Source organism: Urocampus carinirostris, chromosome 1 (genome assembly GCF_059441175.1).
Source record: "Urocampus carinirostris isolate Australia breed hairy pipefish chromosome 1, RoL_Ucar_1.0, whole genome shotgun sequence".
NCBI classification, from domain to species: Eukaryota; Metazoa; Chordata; class Actinopteri; order Syngnathiformes; family Syngnathidae; genus Urocampus; species Urocampus carinirostris.
The window spans coordinates 8,902,718-8,921,037 of record NC_142349.1 but is presented as its reverse complement, the minus strand read 5'-3'; the positions used below and the strand labels follow the sequence as shown (position 1 = coordinate 8,921,037).

The window sequence follows — 18,320 nt, the reverse complement described above, 5'->3', positions numbered from 1 at the left end:
ATATATGTAAATGAACCCAAAGTCCAATTCATCAACAAATGCACCAAAACGTTATTTCCACTTGTCATTCTTTTTTGCGTTTTTTTCTTCGACATTTTCTGTTTTCTCTATTCTCTTAACATTTGTTCCTGGCTCCGTGAGTAAAAATGTTATACTGACATACCTGTCAACCTCCACGGCTCCATGCCCTTACAAACTGTCGTATTTTCCCTTACAAAATAATCTTACACCATATTTTTTTTTTCTCAAACCTGTTTATTTATGTAGTTTAACATGCTATATTGTACATGTGTTTCGTTGTATCATATATATTGTTAATTAACATTTTGTTGTGAGATCCTGAGTTGCTCAACATGAATGAGGTTTATTATAAAAAAAAGTTCCAGATTTAAGTAGCTTGGACGTTCACTGTAGAAGGAAAAAATACATGCAAATATATTAATGTAGAATATTACATTTTCTTATTCAAATTATGAATTCATTTTCTGCATTAAATTATTGTTGGTAATATACCGATTTAAAGGGATAACCACAAACCTGTCTTTTCTCATTTCCTCATTTTATTCTTCCTTTTTTCTTAACTTATTTATACAACATAATAATTCGTAATATAATGCATCAAAGCAAGTGAGCCGTTTGTGAGCTCTCTTTAATGAGTTGAGCCGAAAAAGACGGTTCTCTAAAAAGAAACGGACTTCCTTTCACTACATCAAACCGCTCGCTTCGTTTGCAACGGGGAAAAAAATGATACAGAGACAGAGTCTTCCGCGGCGAACTCATTTGACCTGATTGATTTGCCGTTTCGTGATAGTCGGTGTTTACCGGATGCTACCCATAATAGACAAATTTGCGTTTTTCTGTACAGATTTTCTCGTATGTCGTACACGTCTTAAAATGCGTACTTTGTACGGCAAAACCGTAAAGGTTGACAGGTATGTACTGATATCAAATCTATTATCTGTACTAGTGGTGGGATTTTGGGGGGATTGATCAATCGTTGCACTGTACTAATATATAAATTGTTTAATTGATGTTGAAAATGTCAGGAAAAAATGTTAAAACGTCATATCGTCACGTCATATTGTCAGATATAAAAAAAATTGTGAATATGCTTGATGGCTGTGTTTTGCTGCTGTTGGTGTCAGTGGATTTGTTCAGACCGAGGACAATCGACTTTGGCCTGGACGGATCTATTGACACTAACAAAGATGTTATATAATGAAATTGTGAATATGTTTGATTTTCGAGAAGGTTTGTTCAAACCTCACTTTGTGTTTGCTGTTAAAAACGTAATATTGGAATATAATATTGTGAATGTGCTTAATTGCTGTTGAGATTGTCATGATTGTTTTCTGTTTTTAGTGTCAATAAATTTGTTCAAACCAAAAAAATATACCGTATTTATTGTATACGGTAGCTCGTACTGAAGTTTGAATTAAAACGGCCTTGAAGGGGGCGTGATTCTTGTAATTATGTATGCCTTGGAGAATACGGTAATAATGCATTTTTATCTACCATTATATTAAGTGTACTAATTTATCTACATATCTCAAAGTAAGAAGCATATATCAGCAATTAAAAGGCATGTAGACATTTTTCAGGAACTTGAATGTAGGGTGTGACTGTAATGTCTTAATTTGATGATTTTTCCGAGATGTAAGTTTTTGTGTGTGTGTAAATTCCAGGCGGTGAAAGAGCGCATGGTGGCGGAGACAGGAAGGAGGTTGACGCGATTTCCGCAGGGTTTAAACCGGGGAAAGTTATTTCCTGAAGTTGAAATAGTACCAGTGATCATTTCCACAGCAGTCTCAGTGTTTTTGGGGGATGTTTTAAATTTCAAAATGCCTTGTGCAAGTTCATGGTCCGTCCGTTTTCGGTTGTGACATTTTCCCTTTTCTGATGGAGTTGTCTGACGAAAGGATGAGCTCAAAGAGAGATGACCCAGGTAGGAATAAAACAAAAATTACTTCAAGCGATGTGCGACATGTCTCCAATTGAAGCAGTGTGAATAAGAATTGATATTTTGAATTATAAATCAACTTTTCACAGCACTTGATGAAAACCTGTTGAAGCTACAAACTTGACAGTTAGCATTTAGCATCTCTAGCTGTCAATACGTTGCTGAATCTTACTTTTTTCAACGGTGGGTTTGAACAAATTGACACTAATAACAGAAAACAATACAATCTCAACAGCAATCAAGCACATTCACAATTATATATTTCAATATGACGTTTTAACAGCAAACACAATGTGAGGCTTGAACAACCCTTCTCGAAAATCTTAATAGCAATCAAGCATATTCACAATTTTCAACGGTGGGAGCTTGATCGATATGGCTGCCTCTTAGTCATCATATCAGAAAAACAATTGCATTCTGTTTGAATTACAAGGAGAAAAAAACTTGTTACGTCAGGTATGTTTTTCATGTAGCTGGATTTGATGGTATGACGTCACATATCGTCAGTTAGCTGTTAGCTCTTTTGAGCTGTCTCCTGGATGTTCCTGACCTTTTTAAAAAAAAAAAAAAAAAACTCGATTTTAGTTTTGGTATGGGAATATTTAAAAAGAAAATATAGAAAAGTATTAGATGTGACTTATTTGAATTTCTTTAAAAAAAAATGTACACTGCAAAAATAAAAGTAAAATGCAAGAATAATTTATAAAATTATCTTTTTTCTCATATTTTTTTTTCATTAGCAGTCAAACATCACATCACAAAGTGAACAAATCTCCTGGAAAGAAAAAAGGGATGACAGGTTGAAGCCAAAATCTTATAAGAGACGCGTTCCCAAATAAAGTTATTCAATCATAAGAACAGATCATAACTAGATAAAAAGATACTTTATTGAAATGAAATGATCTGCATTTATATAGCGCTTTTCAAGTCAATGACTTCCCAAAACACTTACAACACCCAATAGCGGTCTTGCAGCCATGTAAGGCGCTAACCTGCTTATTGGGGGTATCAGGGGTTCAGTGTCTTACCCAAGGACACTTCGACATGTAACACGGACGAGCCGGGATTCAAACTGGGATCCCTTGATCCCAAGACGAGTGCTCTACCTCCTGAGCTACTGCCGCCCCTTATTCATAACAGTTTACATAACACTAATATCACAATTACAAGTCTTTCTTAGGGGTTGATGCAATGTTTTTTCCAAAAATAAAGTGATTAGCATCAATAAAGACTTCTCAGTAGGGATAATCTTTTTTCTTAGTTCACCTCACTTGGCTGTTCATACTAGCTGTATAGCTAAATATGGATATGTTTAGTGAAACGAGCACAGTTCCTAATATTAAACCGTTATCTTAATACAAAATTTGTTTGATACCTTTTTAAATGATTGCAATTTGATTGTTTGCAGTTACTTTCCTTTTGAAGTTAGAACATTCTCCAAGAACTACCGTACTATCAACCTAGAAATTGTGCTTTTATATTCTAGGGGAAAAAAAAATCAAAATCAAGAAATAATCTTTACCCCTTCTGAAATATTTTCAGTGTAGGTCAGCTCTGCGTTACATTTATATCGGTCTTAGTTATGTTTTAATTTCACATTAGACGATAAAAGTAATTTTACCTGTTATTTTGTAGTAACATGCATGTTCTGACACTTTACGGGCAATATTAAAAGGACCCTTATGGATCATGGCTTATCAGTGGACAATCCTTTTGATTCATTTTGTATTTATCAGACTAGAAAACTAACAGTGAAAAAAAAAAACAATCAATAATGCTGATTATTAAAACAGTATTATTTATCATCAAGGTAATCTTAATTAGGAAACATATTCTTTGTTCACTGATTCTCTGAGTTTTCCCGGAGTGTAATGGTGGAATGTTCAAAAACTACAAACATGAACCCTTAAATTAACACTAGTAAAAAAAAGAATACAAATTACCAGTAATTCTTGTTGCACTGTATGTCTTTTTGTATATAAGCATGATATTCACATTTAATGTATTTTTTTTTTAACTTTATTTATTTTTAATCATTATTTATTTCAATGTTTACCAAGTTCTAATATTCACTATTTTTCCTTTTTTGATCGGACTGGTGTCTTACCCATAGTTTTTCAAGTGGATTGAAAACGTATAATTACTTAAATCCTGAAATATATTTTTAGGCTGGTTTTACAAACATTTATAATTATTTTTGAATTGTGATGTATATTTTTAAGGCAGTTTTACAAATACTTGTAATTAATGCATAATCCCTATTATTTTATTGAATGCAACCACTTGACCAAAAACATATGAGTGAATTCAACATATTTTTTTCAGTGTCAGTCAAAAAACATGCATGCTAGTTTAATTACAGACTCTGACAATTTTTGCCCATTTCTATGCATTCTCAACCGCTCATGGGAAAGTCTTTCCCCTCGAAGAGCTAAAAACAAGGTTAAATTTCCCAGAGTTTGCACAAACCAATTGTCTTTGTGCCTGTGTTACTCGATTCCCATTTTATTCATGATTTACATGAACCCTCAGAGAACCTAAGCGCCTGTATCTCACTTTACAGAAGCCATCCTTCAGGCCCAACTGCTGGAGTGTCGTGCACAGGTTGAACATTGGCAGGGTGTGGCTACCATCTGTGAACTGAGCAAACGGGAGGAACTGGCAGAGCTGCAAAAACAATGCGATCAAGAGATCCAGTCCCTTCAGGAGGCTCTGCGGGGTCAGTGCATGTTGAACTGGCATAAGTACATTGTATGCACACATAAAGGTTTTGATAGAGAAAACCAACATAGTTAATATATGTGTCACGTTCTCAAATGCTTCTAGGTTAAAAAAAGTAGACAACACACCCTTTCTCGTTCCCAAATTTAATTAGTGGGCATCCACTTTATTAAAAAAATTGAAGTTTAAGGATTAATGGAAAAATAGTGCTCAAAAGTGAATATTCTATAATGTAAAACAATTAAAAAAAACGTGTTTTTCAATTAACTTCAATCATATTGTATTTGAACTTATCATACAAACAAAAAAGAAAGAACTATGAATTTCATTTTATTTTATGTTTTTTTATCCACAAAAAAAACATGAAATATAAACCCACTTTTAAAACTTTGTCAACATTTTTTTGGGGGGGAGGTAAATCTTTGAATATGATAAATATTCCCAGTATGAAAATGATATATATATATATATATAACATTCAAGAATCTGACCTTGTGTAGAGTTAAACTTGTCATTATTATTATTGTCTTTTTCCTATATTTTATTTACTTGTTTTCTGTTTGTATTTTTGCTGTACTTTTGCAGCACTTTCTGTTCCCTTGCAAATTAAAAAGTTGAAACTTTAATGCCAATTTGTTTGTAATGATGGTTAATAAAAAAAAAAGAGTTGGAAAAAACAAAACTTTTTTTTATATATAAAAATGGTTTTAGAGCTCTCTGCATGACTAAAATGATTCTCCAACTCTCAACGTGACATGTGAATGGTGTGCACTCTTATTTGCATTGAATTAACATACTTAAGAGGTCATAAATCACACAATACGAGGAGTCAATCGTCTAATTAGTTTCCAATGCTTTTGATAAGCGACTTTAGTTGCTTTTATCGGCTAGTTGTTGCAGCCTTAGTGGGCATTTGCCCACCGAAACTCCTAATTCTATTCTAGTCAAAGCTAATCTTGGGCACTCATTTTGGACCATAAATTGACCTAGAAAGCAAAACATCTAAAATATGTTCTAAGAGTAAAAATAATAGCTGAACCAATTGCTGTATTATATAAAATGAAGGATTTGTTGAACCGGCAAGAAAGTTTTGTATTCATTCTTAGTTCTTGTTTGGGAATATGGGGAAACGCATGTCCGCTCACACTAAAGCATTATTAATTTTATCAAAAAAGAGCTCTACGGATAATTACGCAGTCACATTATAAAGAACCATTCAATGGTCAATTCAATGGTAAATCATAAAATAACGCTGATAATGCATGAATTGTATTATAACCAACTGGTTTGAGAAAAAGGATGGCCTTCGAGGTAAGGTAAACCTTGTGCCAATATTTGAACAAATTAAAGAAAGAATTATAAAAAGTACTTGAATAAGGGTGTGAATTGTTCAAAAACTAACAACGGTATACTTTTGGTCTTAAACGTGGGGTGCATCATTTGAGGTATAAATTCTAATTAAGTTTTTGTTAACAATATTCAACTGAGATTATTAACGCACAGGTGATGAATTGGAGAGACTGTTTAACCTATCAGAAAGCACAAGGTAAATCAGTGTTGTGGCACGTGAGTAAAAATGTGAGTAAAGATGGAATAAGCTTAATGCAATTTCGTATGGCATCTGTACCACTGGTGGTCTAGATAGAATAGAATAGAGAATAGAATATACCTTTATTGTCATTGCTACAAATGGGCTAACATATTGTGACAACGAAATTGGGCATGACACTCCAGTTTTACACATTCATAGTGAGGAATGAGCAAGAAGATAAAGGAACAGAGAAGATAATGTTATAAGACAAGGGGGATAAGGCTATAGTTATAATTTACATGGTATTTACACAAGAAATGTCGGCATGTGGGATGTTTCATACAGGGTTGTCGTGATAACGTTGGTATCGTAACGGTTGTGCAATATTGCATTTGGTGCAAAGTCATCATAGTGCAAAATAGTCAGCATGAAACAGGAAATGGTCAGACATTGTGCAATTTGAGCATTAAACGTAGTGCAGTCGACATGTGCAAGAACAAGACATGAGTAACATTATATTCGTATGAGGTAGTGTTGGCACGAGTTTTCAGGTTGTTTTTTTTGTGCGGTGTCTGTTTGAGCAGTGAACAAACATAGTGCAGACAGCATGTACGTGAGTACCATTTTACATACTTGTGAGGTAGTTTTTTTGCAACAGTTTTCAGTTTTTTGTGCGGTGTCTGTTTAGGGTGGTAATGGCTGTGGGGAAGAAACTGTCTCTGAGTCTGTTCGTTTTTGCTTTGTGTGACCTGTAGCGCTTGCCGGAAGGCAGCAGGTCGAAGAGATGGTGGCCGGGGTGAGAAAAGTCCTTGATGATGTTTTCTGCTCTGCTGAGGTAGCGAGAGCAGGCAATGTCCTCCAGACTGGGCAGAGAGCAGCCGACGATTCTCTGGGCTGTTTTGATGATCCTCTGGAGCTTTTTCCTGTCTGCTGCTGTGCACCCAGCATACCACACCGTGATGCAGTATGTTAGGATGCTCTCCACTGTGGCTTTGTAGAAGGACACCTGCAGCTGCTGTTTTAGGTTATTTTTCCTGAGCAATCTCAGGAAGTGCAGTCGCTGCTGGGCCTTCCCTACCACCGCTCTGGTGTTTGCAGACCAGGAGAGGTCGTCGGAGATGTGCACGCCCAGGAATTTGAACGAGTGGACTCTCTCTACACAGTCTCCTTTTATGATGAGTGATGCTGGATTCCTGCCATTCCTTCTGAAATCCAGAATCAGTTCTTTTGTTTTTGTAGTGTTCAATATGAGGTGGTTTTCCGAACACCACGTTGAAAGTGACTCAACCTCATCCCTGTATGCCGCCTCGTCCCCTTCAGAGATGAGGCCGATCAAGGTGGTATCGTCAGCGATCTTAATGATAGTGTTTGTGGGGTGGGTCGGTGAGCAGTCGGAGCTGTAGAGGGTGAAAAGCAGGGGGCTCAGTGCACAACCTTGGGGGGAGCCAGTGTTCAGTGTTAGGGTGGGAGAGACGTGGGTACCGAGTTTCACCGACTGTGGGCGGTTGGAGAGGAAGTCCATTATCCAGTGGCAGATGGAGGGAGAGAGTCCTAGGTGTGCAAGTTTACTGGAGAGACACAAGCCGCTGCGTATAGTCGCGCCGCCATGTAATAAATGTGTCGGCGCTCTCACCATCACTACTCTGGTTCAAATGCAATTGCATACAATGTTTAAGTCAGTGGCATATTGCATTACTTTATATGCACCCTTACACATGGAAGTCTTACTATAGTGTCAATTTCATGCGCCTTTATAGTCTGGTACGCGCTCATGTATACAAAAATTGACAAAAGACTATTTTGGGGATGCGCTATATAATCTGGTGCGGCAAAAATGCCATATTGTCATTTACCTTCCAATATAGAGAGTGGGAACACGGTACACAAAGTAGATTGAAAAATGTGTTTATTTGATGATTTCTTCACAGAGACAGCCGCGCAGTACGAGGCAAGAATAGCTGCACTACTTGAGGGGAGAAGAACGCAGGTTGATGACTTACTCCCACTGTTTTATTTGAATCTTTGTCTGACTGAATGCTACTATTTCTTGTTCTTCAACCAATAGGGGAGTGGAAAGAAATTGGACCCAGAAGACACCACCAATGACGTTCAGACATCACCAGAAAGGACTCACTTCCAACCAGTAGAACCCGAACTTGTACCGGACGGAGAAGGTCCGCCCGTTTCTACAGAAGGTTATTTCTCCTTGCGTAACTGCGATTCGGCCTCGTTGTCTTCGTTCTCCATCGACACACCTTCCCTACCTCGGAAGCTCAACACTCAGGAGGACACAGACTCTCTGGTGTCAACGGGCACTCTGGTGCCAGAGGCCATCTACTTGCCACCAGCAGGCCACCGGCTGGTCACACACAGCGACTGGGATTCACTCAATGCTCAGGTGGGATTTAGTATTTTAACTTCAACAGTATTTGCTTCCTTCCTTATTTCTGTGTTTTTGATAATTTATTACCAAGGTTTCAGATCATCAAACCAATTTTAATATCACACAGAGACAACACGGAGAAATACAAAATGCGGTTTTGAAATGTTGATTCTGTTTTTTAGGGCACATATAAAATCAAAGCCTACGTGAAAGTAATTGCCCTGTGAACCTAATAATAGCGAGTTGGGCCACCTTTGAAAGCCAGAACAGAAATCAAACGTTTACGATAATTGGTCATGAGTCTTTCACAACGTTGTGGAGGAATTTTGGCCCGCTTTTCTTTGTAAAATTGTTTCAAATCTGCCATATTTGAGGGTTGTCTAGCAAGAACTGCCCGTTTAAGGTCAAAAGCATCACAATTGAATTTAAATCCGGACTTTGACTGGGCCACTCAAGAACCTTAATTAATTTTTTTGAGCCACTCAGAGGTGGACTTGCTAGTGTGTTTTGGTTCGTTGTCCTGCGGCACGATCCAAGAGGGCTTGAGTTAGAGGGCAAGAACTGATAGCCGGATATTCTCCTTCAGGATCCTCTGGCCTTATGTATGAAAAATACATGACATATGACTATTTTTTTGGGAGTGGGCTTCATGGTGCCATGTTTAATCTTGTTGTAAACAATCTTCACCATGTTGTATTCAACTTCAATAAAGACAATTCTGATTCTAATTTCAATTCTTATTCTAATCAAGACATAAAATGTGATTTTTATCATTTGAATTTTTTACACTTAAATCAAATTGGATCACGTGTAACATAGTCTATGGTTGTGTGAAGTTTTAAAACTTTAAAAATAAATTCATCCATGTGCAAACAATGACATTTTTAATTAAAAGTATGTCATATTTTTAGGAAATTGTAAGCACCTTTTATGACAAAGATTCAGAAAGATTTTCATTTTATAATTTCTTTTCATTTTCACAGTATTTTTCACCACCCCCTGAATGTCTTAAAATGCTAAGCTAACCTAATGGTGGGTGGTATTCCATTCTACTTAACTTACCTGGTCCTGCACTAGAGTCATTGAAACCCATTTTCTTGTGTTTGAAATTTCAAATCGTATTTTTTCCATTGGGCAGTCATCAGAGTTGAGATCGGAGGTGAGTCGACTCACAGAAGCTAAGGAGGAACTAGAGAAAGAACTGGACACACAGACCAAGCACACACACAAACAGGTACAGCATAAGCTGTAAAATATACGCATTAAAAGTAGCAATCATTATCCGCATGAATGACATCTTTGTGCATTTTGGTATGCGTGAACATGTGCAGGTATCCGTCCTCCAGTCACAGGTCCAGTCATCAGAGGCCCTTCTCCAGGAATTACAGAAATCCCTCTGCCAGTCACAAAACACAGTCCAGAGTAGACTGGTGAGTTACAATGTGGAACTCATGTGGTTTAATATTCGTTCTCATCCGCTCTTGCCTTTCTAATCCAGTCGGAACTTTCGCTGTCCCAGAGGAAAGTGTGCAGCGAGCTTTCCAGGCTGAAAGGGGAGACAGTGGAGGATGAGGTAACCTCATCGCTTCCAGCATCGCGGCAGGTGCTAGCCTCCCCTAAACAACAGTGATGTAGATACCATGTGCAAACATTTATTCACATTTCTTATGGAAGACACGAAGGAAATCATTAACGTATGTGTTTGCATATAGGCCAACCTCATAAACTGCTTTAAATAATCACATAATATGATGGGGGCTGGGGGGGGGGGGGGGGGCTTGGGGGGGGGGGGGGGGGGGGGGGGGGGGAATGTGAGGGTCAAACAGCTTAGCCGGACACAACCGAATGTTAGATCTTACATTACACATAGTCCAGTGTTTTTCCGAATTGCTCAGTCCACAATTGAATGGATTTGGGAGTACAGTCCATAAGTCGCCGTCGACAATAAAGCTCTGTTGGGGTGTGCATGCTGCTGTTTAATGATAGCAGCGGGCAGGAGATTTAGCGCTATGCTAACGTTAGCATCCGGTGAAACTGTTAGCGGTGGAAAGTATACAGCAAACACAAAGACCACAGTTAACTCTCCCGGTACATAGCTAGAAACTCCATATCAAGGGAACAGTGTGTGTCAATGGTTCCGCTATTATTGTAGCGCGTAGTCTCCAACCCCTGTTTTTACCGGAGTCTTCGTCTCGTTCGAGCCGGTGATGTAATGCGGCGTTGGGAAAGCCAAGACTCCGTGATGGCAAAAAAAGAGTCCTCCAATTCCAATTCCGGACGTTGTTGGTGGCGATCCGCAGCTCAATTCACTCATTGTGGACGATGGATCTGGCGTTGGTTGAACATGCTTGGGAGCGCTGTTCTGTGTGGTCGCCTTCTTAGCTTAGCTCAGCCTTTGCTCCGTCGTTGTCATTGTCGGCAGGAGGGCAAATCTTCCAGGGAGATCCGGTGGTCTCTGTATATCCCTCGGGATGTAGTGGATATTATTGTAAATGCAAAGGGAGTCGAAGGGAAAATATGAGGGATCAGGGGACACTGAAAAACAAAAGACGAACTGGAGCCCGAGCCGCAGCGTCTGCACAACGCGCCGCCATCTTGACTTATAAGGCGCTATAAGGGCATGCTGGTTTAAGATCAGATAATTGTGCAATTTTGTAATTGTAATCCTGTGCAGTCCTTCGAGACATTTTTGTGATTAAGGGCTATATAAATAAATGTGACTTAACTTGACTACAGTAGAGGATGTAGTTACGTTATGCAACCATTAGATGGTGCCGCGCTAAAGGGAATGTCAACAACAGTCAGCAGGTCAGTCAAACTTTATTAATAGATAACAAACTAGCTTTCCACAACTCCATTCACTCCCAAAATGAATAAACAGCTGTTTTATTGTTTTCTCTGAGGTAAAGCATTTTCGTGACACCTCTTTAACATCTTTGAACAACAGCAAGGCATAACATTTTACTTTTCCTCCATTTAGTCAACACGCAAAAAACCGTCTGATACTATTATGGTAAATTAAACATTAGTGCAATCGCATTATAGTGACACTCGTAATGTGCAAAACGATAACAATAAAGCAATAACATAATAACTGTAAAATGTAAAACGTAAACACACACCAAGTAGGACCACCTCTGAATTCTTTAATGTTAAGTTCCCGTGCCAGCGCTGTTCAAGTGTGTCCTCTAACTGTGGCCATCCCGCTTTATTGCCACGGAAACTTTGTTTAGTCTTCATTACTTGGCGCAGCTTAGCCTCATGCTTCCTCCACTTCCGCACCATCGATTCATTAATGTTAAACTCTCTCGCTGCTGCTCTAATTCCGTGTTTTACTGCGTGACTGATCGCCTTGAGTTTAAACTCTGCGTTGTAAGCGTGTCTCTTAATAGGAGCCATTTCAGGGTCTTTATACAAACGCACAAATAAAAGAGAATCGTTGTTTAATATTTCCCAGTATGCACAGCGCACTTCTTCTACGCAAAAAATGGAGACGGTTACTGCTTCTCTTAGTTGCGAGACCTTGCAATTCAATATTGATCCATATACAAGGCGCACCGGATTATAAGACGCATAGCTTTTTAAAAAAAATAATCTGATTTTATGTGCGCCTTATAGTGCGGAAAATACGGTACCTGTGGAAGCAGTGTACCCTTTATATGTTGGTTTGTGCAGCTTTGTGAGCCTTTAAATGCAACGCTTACCCGAGACACTCCATATTCATGTAGTCAACCACAGGGGTGTGAAAAATATGGCCTGCAGACCGGATCATTTTTTCATACTTACAGCTATAGCACATCCCATTTATTTACTTGTCCGGCTCCTGTGAGAGTGTTTTTTTGCCAGCATGTGACCCCTGAGCTAAAATGGGTTGACACCCCAGGTCTAAGGGCTTCAAAACACTTGAAGATCTCTGGGTACTGTCAATGGTTATAACTTCTGTTTGCACAAATGTCCTTGAGTGAAATTTCTAGGGATATATCCTTTTACCATCGTCTGAGAAAGCTTTCATCTACGCCAGGGATGTCAACCTCATTTTAACTCGGAGCGGGGGGGACACACGATAGTACAAACATTCTCTCGGGGGCCGGACTAGTTGATAAGAGAGAAAGAAATAAGAGAGAGAGAGAGAGAGAGAAAGAGAGAGAGAGGGGAAAAAAAGCAAGAGAGAGCAAAAGAAGGTAACAAGACACAGAGAGAAAGAGACCAAGGGGAACAAAGAAAGGAAAAAAAGGAGAGACAGAGAGTGAAAGAGAGAGTGAGAGACAAAGGGAGGAAGAGAGAGAGAAAGAAAGAAAAAAATACAAGTACAGCGTTCGTGGGAGGCACCTGGCTTTGGCAAGTGGACATATTTCAACCTGCAGCTCATTTTTCTCTTGCGCTTCTCTGAGCGTTGTCTCTCGGGCCGGATTCAATACCTTAGCGGGCCTAATCCGGCCCGCAGGCCGTGTGTTTGCCACCCCTGATCTACGCCTAACTTTCTTGCTGTTTCCGGGTTACTCATTTCTTTAGTGGCCTTTATCACATTTAGCTTGAAGTAGAATCGGACAGACATTTTATTTTTATTCGGGCACCGTGTTTCCTGTTTGGTTTGTTGTTCCTCTAAATGACAACGCCCCCCTGCCTATGGTGTTCTACTGGTGCATGCAACAAAATATGCGCATATAAGCTGACCCCCTGATTTTAGTGCTTCATTTTATAGTTCTAAATTTGGATTGCATGCAAATATATACCCTAATTAAGAAAAAACTGAAACGGGGCACCTCTTTTATTACAGTGATCCCGTTATAACGTGATTTACTTTTCATGGTTTTACTACTTCACGAAATTTGCATCGCATGTTGTGTTCTGCATTCTGATTCGCTAAACAGCGGTTATTGGTACAAAATGAATCCACCTTAACAGTATCACGGATCCCTTTACCACCAGGGTTGTCGAGGCCCCACTTCCTGTGGTGTGTCTTGGGCAGGTACAGCCAAGTGGCGCCCATCACTCTCCAGGCCTTTTTTTTGGGTAGGGGTTTGCTTCCCCACATGAAACAGTACTGGTTTCCATGGTTACCAGCAGCAGCAGAAGACGCGTGATCAAACTCCGTATACAGTCCTTTTATTTGTTGAACGAATGCTTGTGCCGGGTGGCAAGGCGGCAGAGTGGTTAGCGCGTCCGTGGCACAGTTCTGAGGTCATGGGATCAAATTCAGCTACCAGCTTTCCTGTGTGGAGTTTGCATTTTCTCCCCGTGCTCACGTGGGTTTCTTCCGGGCTCTCCGGTTTCCTCCCACATTCCAAAAACATGCATGTCAGGTTAATTGGCCGGTCCGAATTGTCCTGAAGTGTGGATGAGCAAGTGAGTTGTATGTCTTTGTGAGCCCTGCGACTGGCTGGCAACCAGTTCAGGGTGTCCCCTGCCCACTGCCCGAAGATGGCTGGGATGGGCTCCAGTACCCCGCCACCCTGCTGAGGATAAGCGGTGCAGATGATTGATGGATTGATGCTTGTGCCTGTAAAAGGATCTTGTTCATGGATTTCAGTGCAATGTAGAATATTGCATAATAATTAGAGAAAATATAGCTGTTTCTACTTCATGGATTTTGCCTATCACTGGTTCATTCAGGATCTCAAAAAAGCGTTCGAAGTCGGTGACCTCCAAGAGTCACGACACAGACCTGCATCTCTTTCAAATGATGAAAAAAGCATCTGTTAGCCAAGACCGTTTTTTTATCATGGTTCTGAAGGTACTTGAGCAAGAAATACACACACTCAATGTATTCCCTACAAAAGAAAACGAGTGAAACTAATAGTGTGCTATGTTCAAATAATTTTGGAGGTTTACAATTTACTGTAGTCCAAACATCCTAAGAGGTGTGGGAGTTTACTGTTGCACTTTCATCTGACAGGCCGCGCACTGTGAAGAGCGCCTCCGAATCCAGATTGTCAACCTCAGGGAGCAGCTAGAAATTCGAGCAGAGGAGAACGGTCTGTAATAGGATTATTATTCTTTTTTTGATATGCATGTGGAGGGTTCATTTCCACTTGACTAACACAGTTTGAATTCTTTGTCTTTTATCTGCTCGTACATGGACCCACTTCAGAAGTCCTAGAAGGTGAGAGTACAAAGTATAATTGAATTTAAATAGGATTCCTTTGTTATTTTACTACACTGGTGAATTTTAGAAGATGAAATTGTCACCTATGAACCGGAGTTTATTGATGTCGCACCCCACAGTGCAGTTTTCCAGTTTGAAAACGGAGACTGAGAGGATCCTGGCCCAGAAGGACCAGATCCAGGACAATCTGTCAGCCTGCCGCGCTGAACTCGAAGCCCTGAGGGTGGCACTCGCTCATGTTCAGGGCAATAACAAAGTACTTAAAAGTGACAACGTGAGTCAGCTTCTAATTAATACTGCAGAAAAAGACTATTCTAGTATTGGATGAGTCTGCTGATATTCATTGTTTTATCCCTAAAGGAGCTCAATGTTTCTAAATCTATGATCGTTTCTCAAAACATCATTGCCCCCCTAGTTGGATTATATTTCAGAGAAGAGCATTATTCTAAAGAGATAAGCAATGAGCATTGTGTAAATTCATCATGTGTCAAAGATTTGGAAGTTGTAAAAGATGTGTGGGATGGCGGGTGTTTGGTGATTAATTTTTCCTGTTTTTGTGATTTTACCCCTTGATAATCTCACGCAGTTGATCAGTACAGCCAAACCAACTTCTTGCCTGCTTGACCCGCTTCGACACTCAGTGCTGAAATATCTTTTTGGGATTTTAGGACATTCAGTTTTAAATTGTATTATCATATCGCTCTGTTCTGGTATTGTAGTTGTTGGAAGTACTCATTAATAAGGCCGATTTTAAGATAATCAACTAATTTCAATGATCAGGAAATACTTCATTGCGTGTCAGAATGAAAAATATTTCTGCCCAGCACCAAAAACAGTCTGTTGAATTAAATTTTCCTCGTGTTACCTTTTTACCGGACAAAGTATCACGTGGTGAAAGGGTCCCACATGGAGAAAACGACTTTTTTCCCCCATGTAGACCTCTTCCTGCTGTCAGCCAATCGAGAGGGAGAGAAAGAACCATGGACCATCCCAGCCTCGTGGTTGGATTGTGCCAGGCTTCCTTGCTGGGCTTTGGCTTTCTTTGTCCCTATTGTCCAAGGGGGCAAAGCCCAGCTAGGGGCCCCCCTTTGAGCCGCTGTCCTGTAAGCAGGAGTGTTCCTGCCTACTCCTTGCAAATGCTGATGAGGTCTTTTGTCACCAGAGGCATGTCCTGTGACTGATCGCAGTTTCCTGTTGATGCTTTTCAAATTAAAGTTCACCAATAGACTGATTGATTAGTCAGGGAAATTTTATTAGGACAGGCATCAAAATAAATCTTGCATGAATCGTAACGACATACATAGGCAACCAATTAATCTTTTGATTACAAATGATCACTTTAGGGGTTCAAATCTTTATTATACAGCTGCAGAGTCTGGTCACTCTATGTAGATGAAGGGGTCTTAGTGTGTCTTGCTATTGTGTGACGGATTGTTAGTCTTTCCTTGTGTCGGTAGAGTCATTGGTTGGAAAAGGTTAGGGAAATTTCTTTGTGGCAGTGTAGTCACTTGCAAAGGTGATCGCATAGGATTCCCTCATAATTCATTACCTTCTTTTTGTAACCTAGAAGATTTCATAAATAGAAAAGGCTTGGGGAAGGCTTTTAGAACAAATTTGGAATTTAGTATTGTGAGGGTTATCTTCTACAGTCCTCTCCTGTTCTTGCAAGTTCAAAATAACTCATGTTGTTTCCTTATATTTTAATTGTGTACTAAAGTATAAAATTTGTGTTAATTGAGAACAATTTGATTAATCAGTGAGTTACTGCACTTCTACCTATTTTTTGAATATTGTTGTGTTGTAAAAAAATAAAATCAAGCTAATAAAAAGCTACAATTGGAAACAGTCTTCTATGGAATGTAACCTTACAAACACATCATTGCATAGAGGAAAAAGTATTTTGCGTGTATTGTATCTGAACTATCTCTGGGAAATTTGAAAAAGACTTTTTTTGTTGCTTGCAGGCGGCCTTGCATGAACAGTGTCTGGAGCTGCGCAGCCAAGTGATCAGCCTTCGCTCTCAGCTTGACACCAGCCAGACTGTCCAGAGAGATTTTGTCCAGCTTTCTCAGTCGCTGCAGGTAAAAAAATGAATTGAAGTTGGAGGCGGGATGGGCGCCTCAAATGATGCAGAGGACAACGTTGTTTTGCAGCACGACTGGAGGTTTTGAGAGTGATGGGGAGGGGCACACGGAATCACCTTTTTCTCACTAGACGTACGACAAATTTTCATATTAAATGGGCAGAGCAATAGTTTACCTTTGAGATCATTGTTTAGAGCGGGGGTCTCAAACTTATTTTATCTCTGGGGCCACACGATAGAACAAACTATCGGGTCCAGACCTTTAGATTTAAGAGAAAGAAAAAAAAAAGAGAGAGGGAGAGAGACTGAGACTTTGTGAGAGGCACCTGCCTTTGGCAACATCAAGTGGACATATTTCAACCTGCAGCACACATATTTCAAACCCTTAGCAGGCTGCGGACCGCTTATTTGACACCCCTGGTTTAGAGGTAATTGACAAACCTTAAATGCTCTGGCAAACCCAAAACAACCCAAGTAGTTGTTTTGTGTGTCCTAACTTACACATTCAAACAGAACACCGGAAAACTGCACCAGAATTTTAACAAAGTCACAATCGGCGCAATTCCTGACACTGCTCTCTGCCCTACCAGGTGAAAGTGGAGTTAATACGGCAGGCAGAATCTCTTGAACAAGTCAGGGCGATTCTGGAGGAGGGACTCGGTGAAGACGATTCTTCGCTTGCAGACGTCTACTAATTAAGCACTAACCAAGCCAAAATAAGGACCAATGGCGTTGGAGGAGAACACAGCAATGGCGCGTTCAAGTGACCAAGAGAATGACCACTTTCTTTTTCCACTTAAACCACAAGTCAAAGTACTGCTTTGGGTTCCTCTTACATGTGCATGTATTTTTCTATGAACTATAATGGGGGACGATAGCCAATTTTTATTTTTAAATGAAACCTCAAAAAGTTTGTCTTAGGAGCACTGGAAAGCTAATGTTAGTTTGATGTAAAAAGAAGTCCCAACTAGACCAATTCTGCTTATCTAGCACACAACACCAGCATAATATTTTAAAAGCCAAAGTCTATATTTTCACTAATCTATTACACCACTACATATTGGTTCTGTTTATTTGTGAAGTAGATGGAAGAAAAAAAGAATGTGGACTCTAACAAGTGGTAATAACAATGTGCACTTTTGAAGGGGATGTCAACACTTTGCAACCATTTTTCTTCCGTTTTTGCAAAAATCATGCAATGTCATTATTTTCTTCTGGGTCTGTCAAAACCTTGTATCGTCAACTTATCCTTTCAGCCAAAATGAATTGAAAATGTATTTCTTATTTACAGCAAATGATTGTCCTAGCTCACATGCTTATTGTTAATCTTTAAAAATTCGTGCTGTGTTTTTGCAAAGCACACAAGGTCAAGTGAAAAATGTGTTTTTTTTTCCATATCTGTTTGTCAAAAACACTATTTGAAGCAAATATCAGCTTGAATACTAAACTGAAATCTAATACACATTTTGACTGGATACAAACAATGAGCAGCAATAAACGATTCTTGTGAATTTTTACATGGTGTACTTTTTTGTT

The 18,320-nt window shown here is 39.4% G+C and overlaps 1 protein-coding gene across 2 annotated transcripts; it reads left to right on the top strand.

The window, feature by feature from the left end:
- Positions 1-1,703: 1,703 nt before the first annotated feature.
- Positions 1,704-18,301, top strand: rabep2 (rabaptin, RAB GTPase binding effector protein 2). 2 transcript variants are annotated; one of them, XM_088320786.1, is made up of 12 exons: positions 1,704-1,945; positions 4,524-4,679; positions 8,141-8,199; positions 8,278-8,610; positions 9,734-9,829; positions 9,927-10,025; positions 10,094-10,168; positions 14,492-14,570; positions 14,687-14,698; positions 14,821-14,975; positions 16,666-16,782; positions 17,375-18,301. In XM_088320786.1, the coding sequence occupies exons 1-12, from the start codon at positions 1,900-1,902 to the stop codon at positions 17,477-17,479; spliced, it is 1,332 nt and encodes a 443-aa protein (XP_088176912.1). In that variant the 5' UTR covers positions 1,704-1,899; the 3' UTR covers positions 17,480-18,301. The 2 variants fall into 2 exon arrangements, with proteins under 2 accessions (XP_088176912.1, XP_088176834.1); XM_088320708.1 differs by having other exon boundaries at positions 10,094-10,198.
- Positions 18,302-18,320: the final 19 nt, after the last annotated feature.

Coding starts and splice junctions, on each gene's coding strand:
- rabep2 (XM_088320708.1), top strand. CDS start 1,900: ATGGAGTTGTCTGACGAAAGGATGAGCTCAAAGAGAGATGACCCAG. Junction 8,611..9,733: donor GGGATTCACTCAATGCTCAG/GTGGGATTTAGT, acceptor TCCATTGGGCAG/TCATCAGAGTTGAGATCGGA. Junction 16,783..17,374: donor AGCTTTCTCAGTCGCTGCAG/GTAAAAAAATGA, acceptor CTGCCCTACCAG/GTGAAAGTGGAGTTAATACG.